At 43.2% G+C, this 16,612-nt stretch overlaps 1 protein-coding gene across 3 annotated transcripts in view; it reads right to left on the bottom strand.

Moving 5' to 3' along the window:
• The window catches only part of SYNJ2 (synaptojanin 2), a 53,146-nt gene that overhangs the window by 18,438 nt on the left and 18,096 nt on the right, over positions 1-16,612 (bottom strand). For 2 of the 3 annotated variants that reach the window (XM_033144078.1, XM_033144076.1), the window contains exons 5-12: positions 9,383-9,466; positions 8,274-8,335; positions 6,664-6,760; positions 3,897-4,069; positions 3,555-3,636; positions 2,999-3,148; positions 2,748-2,913; positions 1,057-1,248 (exon numbers count right to left, since the gene is read on the bottom strand). In XM_033144078.1, the coding sequence (XP_032999969.1) occupies positions 1,057-1,248; positions 2,748-2,913; positions 2,999-3,148; positions 3,555-3,636; positions 3,897-4,069; positions 6,664-6,760; positions 8,274-8,335; positions 9,383-9,466 (1,006 nt within the window). The remainder of the gene's footprint in view (positions 1-1,056; positions 1,249-2,747; positions 2,914-2,998; positions 3,149-3,554; positions 3,637-3,896; positions 4,070-6,663; positions 6,761-8,273; positions 8,336-9,382; positions 9,467-16,612) is intronic. The other variant, XM_033144077.1, reaches the window with a different exon arrangement.

Raw genomic sequence — 16,612 nt, 5'->3', positions numbered from 1 at the left:
ACAAAATAAACCATGGTTATTAACCATGGTTAAGTGATTTCAATAGTCAGCTGGTCATGTTGAGAGAGTATGTGAGAGACATTAGTGCATTATGCTTGCTTTCTGCAGGTGCAGATGCATGTACCCAGCTTTTAGTAAAAATGCCCACTCACCCACAATGCAAGCAAGTATGGTTCTAGCACAGAACAGGGCTCCTCATTAATGGGTTCCCATGTGTCACTGGACTGCATCTTCCATAAACCCCAGCTAGCTTAATCACTGATTAGGGATGATGGGAGTTATAGTCCAATAGCATGTCGCCCAAGGTTGCAGAATACTGGCATAGAGAAAGGCAACAGAACTCACACAGCCCAATATTATTTCCCACGTGGAGCTTTGGCTTTTTCTGTGGTGGAATGCTTCCCTCTATTATTATACTGTATATGATAATCCTAACCTTGACTTAGATTTTCAAATATTGTTCACACATGCATGTTCATCACAGAATCCCCCATTCAGACTTTTCTACCTATCAGGGGGTGAAATTCAGTGTTGTGTTCTTCCAAACATTCCATCTACACAAACATTGTAGCTTGCCAGGCAGAAAGATTCCTCCCCCTCACTCTTCTAGGGGTTCTCCTGACCCCCAAAACCAATTTTGGGAAAAGGGGAAGACCCATTGCACAAATGGCAGTCTTAGTACAGGGTTTCCACTGACAGGGCTGATTTGGTGAATCCCACCTAAGGGGTGCCTTAAATGTGAACTAAATTTCAGCTTTTTAGATGGGGTGGAAGTATCTTTGACCACTGGGGGTAAAACTTAAAAGTCCCTCAATTTGAGTGGAAAATATACAAATGCTGCATTCTCAGACTTCTCTATTAACCACATTATCTTGGACTATTTATGAACAAAACTAGAGGTTTCTAGGTGGTGTGCAAGTACCCTAACAATTTTAATGCCCCACAAACTGAGTTGTAACAAATACAAACATAGACACATATGTATGCATGTATGCAGGAATATGTGTGTGTAAGCACAAATATGCTTGTCACTGCATGACTAGTGCTCTTTGTTACCTTGAAATTCTGAAACACCAGAAAGCTTTGGGGAATCCAGTAACCAATCTGTTAACTCGCTGGTACCAAGGATATTGCTCTTAAACTGTTTGCCTCCATTGACATTCCAAGTCCCCATAGCAACACGAATTCTCTTGAAGTTTGTGAATTCAAACTGATGCTCTGACATGGCTTTCAAAATGCTAGGAGTCACTAATGGAAAGAAGGGGGGAAAGGGGAGTGGGATTTTCTGCCATGAAATAAAACGGACCATATGAATCATCAGAATACCAACATCTCTCCTCATAATTGCTTATGTTGGCATGCCTTAAATCACTAGGGATAAACATTTCAGGCTATGCCACAACCCACAAGTGATGCTCTTCCTCACAGTTCGTAAGCAGGAACATGAACAGTTCGGGAGCAGCTGGGCAGCTTATGGGGAAACGTTAAGCAGGCATTAGTGCTCATCTGCTGTTGGGCATTTTGCAGACTGACAGCGCAATCCTATGAATGTTCACTCAGAGGTAAACTTCTATTGTGTTCAGCAGCATTTATTCCCAAGAAATACACACAGAATTGCAACCTGAGAATCCAAACCAACCTATATGTATTTTTGTTTTCATGCACATAGTTATATTATTTTAAAAAGTTTTAAAAGACATCATTAATAGGAGTGTGAAATTGTAACCACTAGAACAGGCACATTGGTTACTCAGATTCAAATGCCCAAGTGTCTGAATCAGTGGTACAGAAAGCCCAAATATATGCATTGGGGACAAAAACCCTGAACGTCAAAAGGTGAAAGAAAAAGAGGGTGGGTTCATTGTATCCTACATATATGGTTTTAATTATTGGTGCAAGTTAGATGCTTGGATTAGCCTTGAATCTAGCTACTTTCCTAGATGTGTAGTTTCTCTCTCTCTCTCTCTCTCTCTCTCTCTCTCTCTCTCTCTCTGGTGTTGTTTTACTATTATAGGTCTCATGCTGATGATCACCAGGGCAAGATGGTCTGAGCACGTAGCACAAATTATGGCATGGCTGTACCAGCTACCAATTAGTTTCCAGGCCCAATTCAAAGTGCTGGTTTTCACCTATAAAGCCTTATGCAGCCTTATGAAGGAAATGGTTTATTGAATATCTACAAACAAATTATAAACAGATAAAGACATTGGCAAGATTATTGTAATAACCTGCAGTTTCAAAAGAATATATAATAAAAATGATGAATAAAAGAATGTTAATTTAGAATATGCAGGAAATGATAAAATTAATCTAAGGAAACTGCAGAAAGAGGAGGAAGGAAGTCGAGGTTTGAAATGTTAGAATTATTGTTAAACTATTGAAATGTATATAAATGAAAACTATAAATAATTTAAATTAAAAAAGAGGGTGAAGACATAAGTATGGGTCTTTTCAGTAGCGGCCCCTAATGGGTGGAATGTTCTCCGCTGGCACCATTACTAGCTGTTTTTAGGCACCAGGTGAAACATTCTTAGTCATCCAGGCCTTTGAATTTTTATTTTAGCGGAGTTGGGTGGAGTTGGCTGTCTTGTCTGTCTTTCTGTCATGGGGTAGAGTTGGCACTGTCTGTCTGTCTACCTATCTTTTATATATACTATTTTCATTTACTTTTGTTCTGAGCTGCAGCTGCTAATTCCTTTACACACCAATACCAAAAAGAAAGACAGTCAGAGCTAAATCTTACTTACTCAGCAATGCCGTGTGGTCCATGAGCATCCTCTCTTTTTCCGCTTGCTCTTCACTGTAGAAATCACCCATAAGCAGCAAGTCAATGGCTTCCTGTTTCACACCATCAAAAAAGTTTGACTGGATTGTCCGTGACATTGAGCGCGCGCCATCCTTGAACTTCCCAACCTGTGTAACAAAAGGATTAATAGTATTCATTTAACTCACAGCGACAGCTTCCAAGAATATGATGATTATCACTTTTCTCCTCTACCTTAGCTTTTCCATCCAAGGCACGGCTGCCTGTAAAAATTCTACTTAGGTTGTGTCCATTGAGGGCCCACATTGCTTTATAAGACTCCAGGAAACGTTCAACTATAGGCTTGGAGTTTAATCCCAGGCTCTCTAGCTGAGTGAACAGAACCTGGATGAGAAAAAAGAGGCATAAGCCCGAGAGAAACAGATAAGATCACTGCCCTCCTCATACCCAAAACTTGCTGCTGGCTATTACATTAAGGCTTTTGCTCAGGGTATTAATCTCAAAGCGTAAGAAAGAGAACCCTGATGGATCTGACCAAAGAGCCAAGCATCCTGTCCTCACTTTGGCCAACCAGATATGTATGAGAAAGGTACAATCTTTCACCTTTTCACAAAACAAAATCGAAAATTCTTTCTAGTAGCACCTTAGAGACCAACTGAGTTTGTTCCTGGTATGAGCTTTCGTGTGCATGCACACTTCTTCAGATACACTTTTTCACAAGACAGACATAATGCAGGCATAAAAAAGAGAGAGAAAAGCATTCCTGTAAAATGTCTGGTGGATCACTCACCTCAAGTGCTATGAAGGACTGAACGGTGTTGGTTCGGTCCAGACAATCCAGGCAATTGGTTCGCAAGGTACCCATCTGTTGACTTCAAAAATCAAGTCAAAGAATGAAATGATTTAGCATTCCCACAAATCCCAAAAAACAATTTTTTAAAACCTGCTGAAAAGGGAAGAAGGGGAAAGAAGAAGTGGATACATAAATATGTAGAGAGTTGGGTTGTTTACTGTTAGCTTCCTTTGCCCCAATCCAATAAGGATACAACCTTCCATAGTCATAGTCAACACACATTTGGAAGCTTGAAAAGGAAAGCACAAGCAACTGCTGTCAAATGGTTAAGACACTCACCGGAAACCTGCATGCTCGCCCTTGGTGAAGATGCCTAATTCTTCCCAATGCAACTTCAGCTGAGGCCCCAGCAAATTCTCAAGCTTCTCCATTTTTCCACCTTTTGCAAACTGGTGGTAATCAAAATTAATCATGGGTGTGTCTCCTGCATGGGATGATGCCCAGAGCAACTTCTAATTGCAAAGGAAACGGACAGAGAGAAAAACCTTTTAGCATTCATCATTTGCAGAAAATATATATATGATAATATACACTGAACTGCTGTTGAACCATTTATACCTAATCATGATGCTAAGTTGTAAATTCAACAATATTCACTGCATATTTTAAAATTCAATTCCCTTAGGTGTTTTTGTTGTTGTTGTTGCACTAATCAGTACTGCTCAATTTATAACCAAAACTAAAGCCTCAGTTAGACTGTGTGGGCCTGTGTCCCACACATCATGTATCTGCCACATGATGTCACATAAAGTATTAGTATGTAGTTGTGTGTTGTCAGAATACAGCTTCTTGCCAATATGTATTTTGTACTCACAACCTAAATGACCATTCTATAGTCTCTCCTATGGATTGGGAGATATGACAGAGAATAAAAATTACACCTCCCTGCAAAAGGGCATGAAATAATGCGAAAAATAAAAATAAAGTTGTGATCCAGTTCACTATACCAGCTTGAAAGTACGAATAATAGCACATACTCAGGGTGCAAACTTGTGCTGAAGATAGCTGAAGTGAGAGGCCATAGGATTAAAAGGAAGCCCTGCTACCTTACCAAGAATGCAAGATATGTTGCTGCTGCTGCTGCCCCGCCCCCCCCAAAAAAATACCAGCAGAAAACACTCCAGGTGCACTGTCAGAAAGCCACACGAGGCAAAGTGCTTATACATTTATTTAGTGTTTCTAGCCTGCCTTTTAAGCTGCATTGCATATAGGGAGAGGTATTGGTGCAAATGTTTCAGATTGAGATATTAAACATGGCTGCATTCTTGCTTCCTGTGTTGGCTCACTGAAACTATTATCAAGCTCATTTCAAAGTTCAAATGGCCAAGTTCCAAAATAAATTCAGAAGAAGAGGCGCTTCAGGCACTGACGATGTTAAGAGCTGCTTATAACTAGAGGAGAGTCATGCTTCCACAGTCTGTTACTGCCGTTGGATCTGTTTCTTTGGTAACTGCCCACACTTCAGTGACTATTTACAGACAGCTGCATTAGGGAGCCTACTTGGGAATGACATCAGACTAAACCATTACTATCTCAGCATGAATCACTGTTCAAAGCATTGTACCCAATTGTGCAGCTGGGCTACTCATTAACATAACAGAGAAATTACAAATTATCATCTCTAACAGGAATTACAGGTGATACTGAGAGGGAGGGTAAGACCTAACAGGGGAGCAATACTGACAATGAACTTCAATGCACAGTGGGAGTTTGTGAGGGAGAAGAAGTGGAACCACCTGAGGGCTCAGTCCATGCTCATGCCTCAACTTCCTCTCCCCATGGGGTAGAAAGTAGAGACTGTAGTGCCTGTATAAATTTTATGAAATGAATGAATGAGGGTTTGGCCAGCATCTGCTGTAGTGGCTGGAGCAGAGTGCCCAGTCTTGATCAACAGGTGTTGATCTTTGGAGAAGAAGAGAGATACAGCTCAGACACAGCACAGCATCACGTATTTTTGCCAGCCACTTAGAGGTTTTATTACAATCCAGTGGTATATCAAAACAATATCAATTGCTAAATATATATATATTTAATAAAAGGAGTAGGGACTTCAGGTCCACCTGGGGTTCCAATTTGGGTCCAGGAAACCATTTATTCTAAACTGTGCCCACCTGTCCATTAGGTGACATCACAGTGATGGGCAGGTAATGTCACATGGTGGGTAACAGTGGAGGTGGTGTACAACCCTGCTTGGTTTGGCTGTGTGCCCTAGTTCACTGTGGGAAGCCAGCATGGACAATGATCACATTGAACACATCCTGCTGTGTGTGAGTCTGTAAGAGAGTCTTCTGCAGGGAATGCCTCTGCATACCAGAAGCCCGCAGAAAGCAGGATTGAACTCCCCATGCAACAGCTGTTGTGTGGGGAGTTGAAATCTGTTCATTATCTCCCTGCACCTGCCAACTCTTAACAGGTGGGCAAAACCACCTATGGGTCAAAGTTGGCCTGCAGGGTGGAAGGAGATAAAAAGATCTGGCTTGCCAGGTCAAAAAGGTTCCTCAGGCCTGCCATAGGGCAAGGAGGCTGTTGGGTGGGAAGATAAGAGACAATTGCAGTAGTTAACTGCATGTGTTCCTCTTTCTTTTCTCAGTGACAAATATGGTTGGAATTTCAAAGGCATACTCTTTAGGTGGAAATATCCTTCCTTTGGAAATGTTGATGATTTTCAAAAGAACTGATTTTTAAAATATTTTATTTAACGGAATTTAATCGTCAAAACCTCTAAAACCCAGGTGTTAAAAATCAAGCTAACTATGTTTTCCAAAATAAAATCAGCAAGTTTAAAAGCATAAATTGTAAAATAAAATAGCATATTAAAATTCATGTCAAATTTACAAGTGTGTATAGGCTTAATTAATGAAGAATGGTTCGGTTTATCAGTTTAACTGATTTGCTTACAATGACATTTACAATTGACATTGTGATGGTAATTGCAAAGGCCAGACAAGAATGTATTTTTAGCAAACATTCATACATACAAACTTTATGAAGTCTCCCAAGAATCCCAATTACACTAACCAAACATGTCTTTGCTCTTTGTTTTTACCTTGAATGCCCTGTTGAGGACGTCCTCTCCTCCTTTGCTTCCTAACAGGTTAACAATCACTTGTTTACCATATTGTTCTTTCATGAGCATTATATGCCTGCAAAAGTAGAAACAGATTGCTTTGGTTTCATACATATTAGACATGAACTAGGGTGGAATCTACTCTAGTAAATTGTGAAAATGCTTTTTTAAAAATCATTTTGAAAAATGGAATGAATTTGCTATAGCTCACAGTTGCCATCTGGCGTCACAATTGTATATTGCACTTTACAACACATTGAAAACATTTTATTTGCAGATGTATAGCAGAGTCCCAGAACTCTTCTTAAAACACACGTGATGAGGAGCAAGGACAGCCTTAAAACACATACACAACTTTCTCTGAGAAGCATTACAACGGACTGATTCCCTCCTATATCACCTGAGTTGCTCTACCTGTGGGGTCTTCATCTATTTCAATAGCCATTCACCACTCTTTGCACACAGCCTTCTGCCATTTACCTCGCTTTAGTAGTTGCTAAGAGGTGGTGCAAATGCAATAACAGCTTATTATACGGGGGGGGGGGGGAATCCACTAGTCTTCAAAACCAATTGTGCAATAAAGGTAGCAAATGCACAGTTAACTTTTTTTTTTTTGGGTGGCAGATCAGTATATCTTCCTTCAAGGTAGTACTAGTGCTACAAAATATCCTACCTTTCTACCACACAAACTGAATTTCCCTCCCTATCCCTGAAAATGATATTCTTCCCTCAGCTGAAGCATACAGTGCTGTTTGAAGTGTTACAAAGAAAAAACCTAAAATGCATTTTTTGTTCCAGTTGGGGGGTGGGGTGGGGGGTTGCAAGCATATGTGTGCATCCTATACAAGTGTTTGGCATGTGATGTGTATATGCATGCTGTATGTATGTGTTCACAGTGAGAGTTGCATGTGCGCCAGCTCCAGCCAAACCCAAAACCTACTTCTCATTTGGCCCCACCTGTCACTAGTATGTGTCCCTTTGGGATATGAGGGTTAGGCTAAAAAAAGGTTTCCTAACCCCAGACCTAATCTCTGATTAAGACAATAGTTTCAATAAGCCTATGGTAGTAATGTTACCATCTTCAGATGTAGCAGTCACAATGCAGACAGCTTCTTTTTCTCCTTAGCAAAACCCCTGACATTTCTCCCTGCTTCACAGCCAGATGCTGGCATAATGACCAGCAGGAGTTCCTGAGCAACAGGGAAGTGGAGAGCAGCGTGCTGACCCCACAGCCAATATTTGATCCCTTATATATGGTTAGCTCAGCTGGTTAGAGCATGGTGCTGACGACGCCATGGTTGCAGGTTCGATCCCCATATGGGACAGCTGCATATTCCTGCATTGCAGGGGGTTGGGCTACCCGATCCACAGGATCCCTTCCAACTCTACAATTCTATGATTCTATGGTTAAGTGTTATGTCTGCACTTGTAGGGATTCAACCAAAAAGCTTCTCATAAAAAAGTGAGTTTTGAAGCGGGATTTGAAAGAAGAAAGATGTGACACCATGAAGATGTTCTGGGAAACCCTGGAATGCAAACAGTAACATCTGGTTTTACCGAGTTATCAGCAGCGTTGCAATTAAACCTACTTGTCAAAAGCAGGAGCATTAGCTTCCAGGCCTCTGGTGAGTTTTAGATGATGGGAGCCAACCTAAGTGGATAACAATGAAAATAATAGAAAGCAATAGTTTTAAACATGAGTCACTAGATGTCTCCCTTTTTCATTCAAAGAAAATGTTCCTGCATTATCTCTTAGCAACCACACTGCCACCCCCATATGGCACTCAAAGCACAAATTATACATTTTATTAGCAAACAACACTGACAAACAAATGCAAAATCATATTAACACCCAGTGAATGGCCATGGGTTCATCTTGCCCAAATCCTCTATCCAACTGACCCTCCAGTTGTCAAGGTGAGTTTCCTTTGGGCCACCGGATATAGAGATGGAGCCATTCATGATTCAAATAAAGGAGTTATTCTCTAAAAACAGTTTTGATGCAATTTGTAGGCACCCATTTCAGGTTGTGGCTGACAAAACTCTGCTTTTGGTGCCTCCCTTTGTCATAGCCAATAGCGCTAGACTGTGGCCTTTATAAGAAGCACTGCATCACAGCACACAAGTTTTTGTTTTGTTTTTTAAACACCACCTCAAATCTCAGCACCTTGAATATTAACGTCTCAAATGTTGGCATAGCAACTTTCAAAGTTACCTTAACCACAGCATCAGGCCTCTTTGACACCTCCGAGGCTGTAAGATAGATCACATCTCTCTCTACAAGGTCAGAGACAGAGCACCAATACTGGAGAGGAAGATGGGTACTTCCTCCCTGCAACTGGATCCTTGGATGTCTTGGCCCAGTTGATGCCAGAACTCCAACCATCAGTAGGGCCAAAAGGAGGCATGCCAAGGGAGGACCAGGAAGCAGCTTAGATCCAAAGACATCATATCCAGAACCAGGGAGAAAGACAGACATGTTCAGCAGCCCCTCTAACTCTTTGTTTCCTTCCTATTATTCCCAGTGGGAAGGAAGCTCTTAAATAAGAACTAATCAAAGTGCAAAAAAGGATGGATAACATTCCTGTGTTCTTGCTTCTGCCTTGACACTTGGCAGGGCATTGGATATGGTGGTTAAACTGCCTTCAATCCCTCCTCTTACCTTGGTATTGCAGCCTTAGTGATTTTTGCTATTTACCTGTAGCCCGGGTTGCTCCCAAAATAGTGGAACTGAGCCTCTGATTTGAACAAAGGAAGAAACATCATTGTCCAAATAGATAGTCTACAGAAACAAGAGACACAAAGCATATTGAGATCAATGCAATTTTTTGGCCATTTCTCAACTATGTGTATGACTATATTGATTGAAATGCAAAGCTAGATATCAGTTCAGCTTGAATGTGAGGTATCTTCAGGGTTTTTTTTAAAAAAAAATGGCAAAAATACATGGGAAATAAGACATCAATTTGGACCAAAGAAAAGAGTATGTGCTATCTAGACAACTGGACAGATTTGAACAGCTAGCTTGCTGTTGATATGGCAAGTGTGGATGTGGGATGGCCAGTCTTTAAACATTAGGGTTTATGTATGTTTAATAGTTGGATGAATGAAAAAGCTTTGGCTGAGGAAGATTTTCAAATCCCTGCAGACTGTAATATAGGAATTTCATTGTCTACAATGCCCTCTTATATGCAAATGTACTAAAGATACATGAGTTCTAAGGTTAAAAACTAGTTATTCTAAAATTTAATATAATTATTTTTAAAAATATTAGTTACCCCTGGTACATACATGCAGGCACAATCTCCCCCCCCCCCCGGAAATTTCACACATATTAGGACCATTCTTGGGTAACAGTAAGTGGATGTATTAGCTTCACTTACAACACTTACTAATTTTTGTTAATCACACATTGTGCCTTGGCAACATGTTAAGTAACAAAAGTCTGAGGACCATCAGGGAAACAAAATAGTTGGGCTGACTAACTTGGTATTCATATCCTTTTCCAAGATGAATTCACTATTTTCCTTCCCCTCCCTAACCACTTTTATTTTTGTGATGATCTGTAAAAATAAATCTATCTCAGAACAAACAGTATCACCAATACTTATTTGTTTACTACATTTATACCCCACCTTTCCTCCAGGGAGTTCAGGCAGTGTAAAATACTTCTCCATTTTATCCTAACAACAACCCTGAGAGATTCTGACAGACCCAAGGTCACTAGGCGGCCTTCAGCACACTGGTTGTATGGATGGATGGCTTGTGAGTGCCAGCGTAACTTTGCCTCCCCCAGTACCCACATCCAATTTTAGGCCAGCTAAAAGCAGAGATGAAGCTTCGGATAGCAAGGCACGGCCCTGGAAAGAACAGCACAATGGCAAACTTAACAGCGTTGGCCTATATTTAGCAATTAAATCCTGGCTGGATTCCACCTGCGATATATAATAGTGGTGTCATTGTTCATCACAATGAGCTTTCAGAAAAGAAAGGGTATCAGTCAAGTCACCCAAGAGCCTTCTTTTATAAGCATGCTGCATTGCTCAGGATGCAGGCAGGCAGCTGGATCAGCACCAACGCCCACAGTATAAATGTGAACATGAGGACCACCACTGGTTTGCACAGTATAACTGCACTTAATTAATCTTCATGAATATGGTGGATGCCAGAGTGCTCATGATGGGCAAGTCCCATCCCATCAAGGGAATTTTCTATTTCCTTCCTTTTAATAAGGATACTATGAGAAAATGACCAGGATCACACATATGTTTATGCTCTGTTCTGAACACCGAAGCAGCTCCAAATATTACAATGGCTGCTGTAATCCCGGCCACTGCTGAAGCAGCATTTCCCCACAGCATAAGTGAACACCTGTCTTTTGCACACTTTAAATGCCATTTTTTAAACTGATGGGAAAGGTAGGAATTGCTAAATCAAACACTTCATTGGGCACATGGATCACACTGAACAAATTAAATGCCTTGAGTGGAGGCAGGGGGAAGAAAGGGAGGGGAATCTGAACTAACTTCTATTTTTCTTTAAGAAATCCCACAAAGGAAATCCCGTTTTCCCCCGTGTCATATGCCATAGAAGGGAAACTTTAGGGTCTTTCTGGAGATATGAAAAAGAATGTGAAAGAATCTACCAATGGATCTGGAAGCTGCTTGCCTTAGGAGGCTGCTAGGTCTATTTGCTCAGTATTGTCAACACTGCACTGGCTCCCGGTGGAGTACAGGATCAGGTTTAAGGTGCTGGTTTTGACCTTTAAAGCCCTATGCGGTTTAGGACCCTCGTATTTAAGGGACCGCCTCTCCTGGTATGTCCCATGTAGGACCTTAAGGTCCTCAAATAATAATCTTTTGGAGGTCCCGAGCAACAAAGACGTTAGGTTGGCCTCAACTAGGGCCAGGGCCTTCTCAATATTGGCCCCGACTTGGTGGAACAGCCTATCACAAGAGACCAGGGCCCTGCGGGATTTGGCATCTTTCCGCAGGGCCTGCAAGACGGAGCTGTTCCACCTGGCCTTTGGGTCGGTTTCTGTTTAATATTTATGCTTCATCTTTTATTGGTGGGTTATTTTGAAATTGAGACCTGCAGTTTTAATTGAATTTTTAAATTTGTATTTTAATCTGTTATTTTAAATTGATCGTTTTTATGTTTCTTGCTGTGATTTTAACTGATGTTAGCCGCCCTGAGCCCGGTTTTCTGGCTGGGAAGGGCGGGGTATAAATAAAATTATTATTATTATTATTATTATTATTATTATTATTATTATTATTATTATTATCTAGCACAGGGGTAGGCAACCTAAGGCCCATGGGCCGCATGCGGCCCAATTGCCATCTCAATCCAGCCCGCGGACAGTTCGGGAATCAGCATGTTTTTACATGAGTAGAATGTGTCCTTTTATTTAAAATGCATCTCTAGGTTATTTGTGGGGCATATGTTCACTTTTTTTTTCAAAATATAGTTCGGCCCACATGGTCTGAGAGATGGTGGACCAGCCCACAGCTGAAAAAGGTTGCTGACCCCTGATCTACCAGGTGCTCTCCAGGGTTTTCAGACAAGAGTCTTTCCCAGCAAATCTTACCTAGAGATGCCAGAGACTGAATCCGGGTCTTTCAGCATGCAAACCAAGTGCCTTACAGCAGCATCCTGAGTGGGAAAATGGCACTCTTCCCCAGCAGCGTAGCTAGACGCTCAGGTGCCTAGTGCGGGGGCATGTCCTGGAGCCAGAGGTGGGGCGATCTGCCCATGGGCAGCTGAGGGAGAGGCAGTAGGCAGACGCAAGTCCTATGCTGCCATTTTAGGCAGTGTGGAACCTGCAGGCGCCTAAGCCACCACTATACGCAGAGGAAGCCTCCTCGCTACCCAGGGCGGCAAACAGAGGCACCCCCTGGGGGCGTGGCATCACATCATGACATCACGTGAGATGTCGTGCATGCGCACTCCGTCTCAGGGCCGCTTCTGCAGCGATGTTGCAAGCCCACGGAGCGAAAAGGCAGCTTGTGGGACTGCCGTGTGTGATCGGCAGCTCCCCACGAGCCGCTAATCGCGCGTGGCAGCCCCACAAGCCGCCTTTTCACTCAGCGGGCTCGCAAGGTCGCCGCGGAAGCAGCAGCGCCGGCCCAGATAGAGTGCACATGCGCAACATTTTGCGCATGCGTACTCGTCTGGGCCGGCGCTGCTGCTTCCGTGGTGTCTCGAACAGCAGGGGTGGGGTAGCCCCGCAGCCCCATAGTGGCGCCAGCGGGCGGGCCGCGGGGCGGAGTGGCCTCGCTCCGCAGCTTGCTCGCAGCCCGCCGAGCAGGTTTGTGAGCAGGCTGCAGGGCAAGGCTGCCTCGCTCCATGGCTTGCTCGGGGCCCGCCAGCGGGGCGGGGCTGGCCCAAGTGTCACCCCCCCTCCCCTGGAACCCGGGGCTGCCCACCCCCATCGCCCCCCCTCTCAACGCCGCTGGCCACCACGTCACTCCTAAAAAAATTCGTGAGCCCATTTTTTAAAAAAACTCATTTTGTTTTTTTTTAAAAAACCGCTGATGACACCCGGGGCGGACCACACACCCCGTGCCCCCTTCCTCCACCACTGCTCTTCCCTCCCCCCCCACCCCCAGCAGCCCTAATTTCATATGACCTGCACACTGGTTGTCAAATGCTTCCCCACCCCAACTTCTTTCAGTTCTCAGTCTTGCAGTTTTGTGTGTTCCTGCTAGTTTTATCAGGCTTGTAAGCTAAAATGGCCAAATAAGTTAAAACGTTAAGTGTTGGCTTCAGTTTAGAAAGCAAAAAGACTTGGAATTGGTTTGTTTTCTTTTCTTCGCCTGTTGCAGTGAGTCATTTCCAGCCACCAAAAAAAAGAAAAAAAGAAGAAGAGATGATTCATAGCCAAGCTGAAATGCCAGAAGGCTAACTCAGTGGGAGACAAAGGAATACCATTTATGCATAAAAGAGCTGCCTGGAGATAAAGCTAATTGTTTCTTTCTCTCCTGAAACCAGGAAAAAATGTCAGAACTAATGCAATGTAAAGGGGTCAGAGAGCCTTCCCTCGGCATCCAGGTTCCTGGGGTGCCATTTATTCATGAAAGAGAAGAGCCAGCATGTCATTATGAAGCAAGTGGAAACAATTTTTTCCCCACTGAATTAGAAGCAGCCAAGTTATGACTTCATCACTGATTATCCAGTAGTCTGCTAAGAAAGCAGGAGAGATTTTCCTCCTAGGCTTGTGCATTCCAAACTGGACAGGATTTCAGCCATTCTGAGGTGCAGCCCTGTTTGGAAAGAGCACAGCGGCTTTGAGTGATGCATATATAAGTGAATGAGAAAGAGGCTTTTTTTTGGTGGGGGGGGGGGAGTGGTGACTTCACCTTCCATTTTACCCAATGCCTCTTTTGCTAGCTCCAGAGAGAAAGATTCTCACTAGCTCTATCTAGGTTCCTTCTCTCAGCTTAATATTTAGGGCATGTTTTGGGTGTGTTTTAAGCCAGAATGCCAACTATTGCTACCACATGGATACGTGCCACTTTCCAATGTCAGCATTAGAAAAAGCGTTTCTGCCAACTCTTTAGGTGACCTCATAAAACTGATAAGGGTGACTCATACCTTTCCCAGATCTACGTTTACAAGAGGATAGCAAGTGCAGATTTATTTTTCTTCTGGGTCTGCATAAATAACAATCTCATACCTATCAGCTATCACTGTCTGCCAAGGAGGTGGGGCAAGCAGTAATGTGAGCATACCCTAATAGTCACTGCCCCATGTGCAGATGAGAGCTTCACTAATAGAGGTTCTGGGGGGATTCAAAGGATGGGAAACAAGCAAAAAAGTTAATGCAAAAAACAATGTAAATATGTGGCTAGAAATGCAGGGGGGATGACCTCACTGCATTTTATGCTGTTTATATGAATACCCCCCTAGACAAGATGGAGCAAATTATCATGTTTTGATAGCCTAGTTCCAGAATGACCACATGATTAAGTCCCCAGTTACAAAAGATTCATATCTTGACTTCCGGCGGCTGGCGCCATTATGGATGGTCGTGGGCTGCTTCGGCTGCGAAGCACCCAGTTCATCCCGGGGGTTAGGAGCCCTGCAGCCGCATAGCGGGGCTTCGGTTGGGGCGCGGGAAGAGCGTCCCGTGCCCTGGGCTCCCCGGCTGTGCCCGTTGTGCTCCGAACCCTTCCCCCGCGCCCCCTGTAAAGGGGGAGTGGGGGTGAAGGGACCACGGAGCCGGGCTTTAGGGGACATGCCCCAACCGGGATGTTTAAATGCGGCGGCAAAGTCCGTGATGAGCGTCTCTGTTCTACCTGTCATTAAGGAGTTGCTAAGAAACCAGAAGCTGTGAGTAATTGACTGACTCTTTGTATTCCGGGAAAGCTCTGGGATTAAGAAGAAAGGCAGCCCGCCTCTCTCCCTTCGGGTGGTGAAAGAAATTAACCCTTTAAGTGACTGCTGCTACAACAATCAATTGAAAGCATTTTGAATTTGAAAGCTGAGTCTGTTGAGATCTCCTTTTGGGGGTTAACTGAGGAAAAAATATCTCCGTTTGAAGTTTTGGTCTTTATATTCCGACATCGGAAGAAATGGCGGCGATTTGGACTTGCGTAGGAAAAAATTGAGACAAAGGAAGGAAAAGACAGGAAACGTAACTTGATACCCACCTCCCCCCGAAGATGTTGGACTTTGCGCTTATGTTGGCACTGAAGGACTGGGAGGATGAGGAAAAGCTTACTGTCTTTCAATTGGAACTGCTTGATCGAAAATTAAGAGCCTTGAGTGGGATTATAAATGGAAAGAATTTGTTTTCCACAGAGGAGGCTTTTCGAAAGTTTTATTCAATGGAAACAGACTTTTGCAAAGAGCTGGAAGATGTGTTGGAAGGATGGTTTGAGATGGCTGAGCAAATCCGAGTGGAACAGGGGCCGATTTCAGGGGGTGGCAGCAGCCCTGGAATGGAAAGATTTTTAATCCTGTGTAGTGGTGATCCAGATTAAAAATGGTGCTCATTAAAATTTCTAAAGTAAAATTTATATTCCATATTAAAGTTACTGAATGAAGTTCCATTTACTCAAGTGCACTGAGCAGCAAAATGCATAACCACTCCTTCTTCTCCATGCCCTTTTCCCAGTTTCAAATATCTCCTAACATAAATATAAGGAAAAATTGAATCTATAAAGGAAGCAATGCTTTCCAGCAGTGGTGAGGAAACTCTGGTCTGCAGACCTTATTAAGACTGGCAGGCCTCTGCATTTGGCCTGCAAGGCCATTTTGGTCAAGCCATGCCCACCTGCCTTACATATATATAAGGCATCAGGTGCAGAGCAGGTAAGATGCAGCTCCATGCTGATTGCAAAGCCTTGCGCCCTTGCAAGTGTGTCTGTGAAGTGTCAGTGTTTGCAAAGGTACAGAGTTTTGCAAGCTCCAACAATCAGCTGATTGGCGGAGCTTGCAAAACATTATGCCTTTCCCCCACATGATTTGATTTCAAACCATGTGGGCAAAGGAAAATGCTTCAGGTGATGTCATGGTGACATCAGGTAAATGACAGGTGAATGGTCCACATGGGACAGGGCACTGCAGCATCCAGTCCCCCACCCCACCCCACAGCAAACTGGAAATGATTCTCCACCCCTGCTCGACAATCATTCTCAAGCTTCAGCAAACAATTGCTAATCCTTTTGGTCTGTCCTCAATTGTCCAACATTCAGCTTCTTTGCATGGCCTTGGCTTCAACTATTATGAGAGAGGGAGAAAAATGCAACTGATAGCTGCCAGCAGCCTTATCCTTCATGAGGATGCTTAGCCCTCAAGGCTGATACAATGGCGAGTTGCACAATGAACATGAAAATTCCCTTACAGAAATCCAACGCTTCTATACAATTTTTAACCCCTGAAGAGAAGTGCAGGTGTTCTTGCAATGTGACAATAGTGATAC

Source organism: Lacerta agilis, chromosome 3 (assembly GCF_009819535.1).
Source record: "Lacerta agilis isolate rLacAgi1 chromosome 3, rLacAgi1.pri, whole genome shotgun sequence".
NCBI classification, from domain to species: Eukaryota; Metazoa; Chordata; class Lepidosauria; order Squamata; family Lacertidae; genus Lacerta; species Lacerta agilis.
This window is presented reverse-complemented; position numbering and strand designations above follow the sequence as displayed.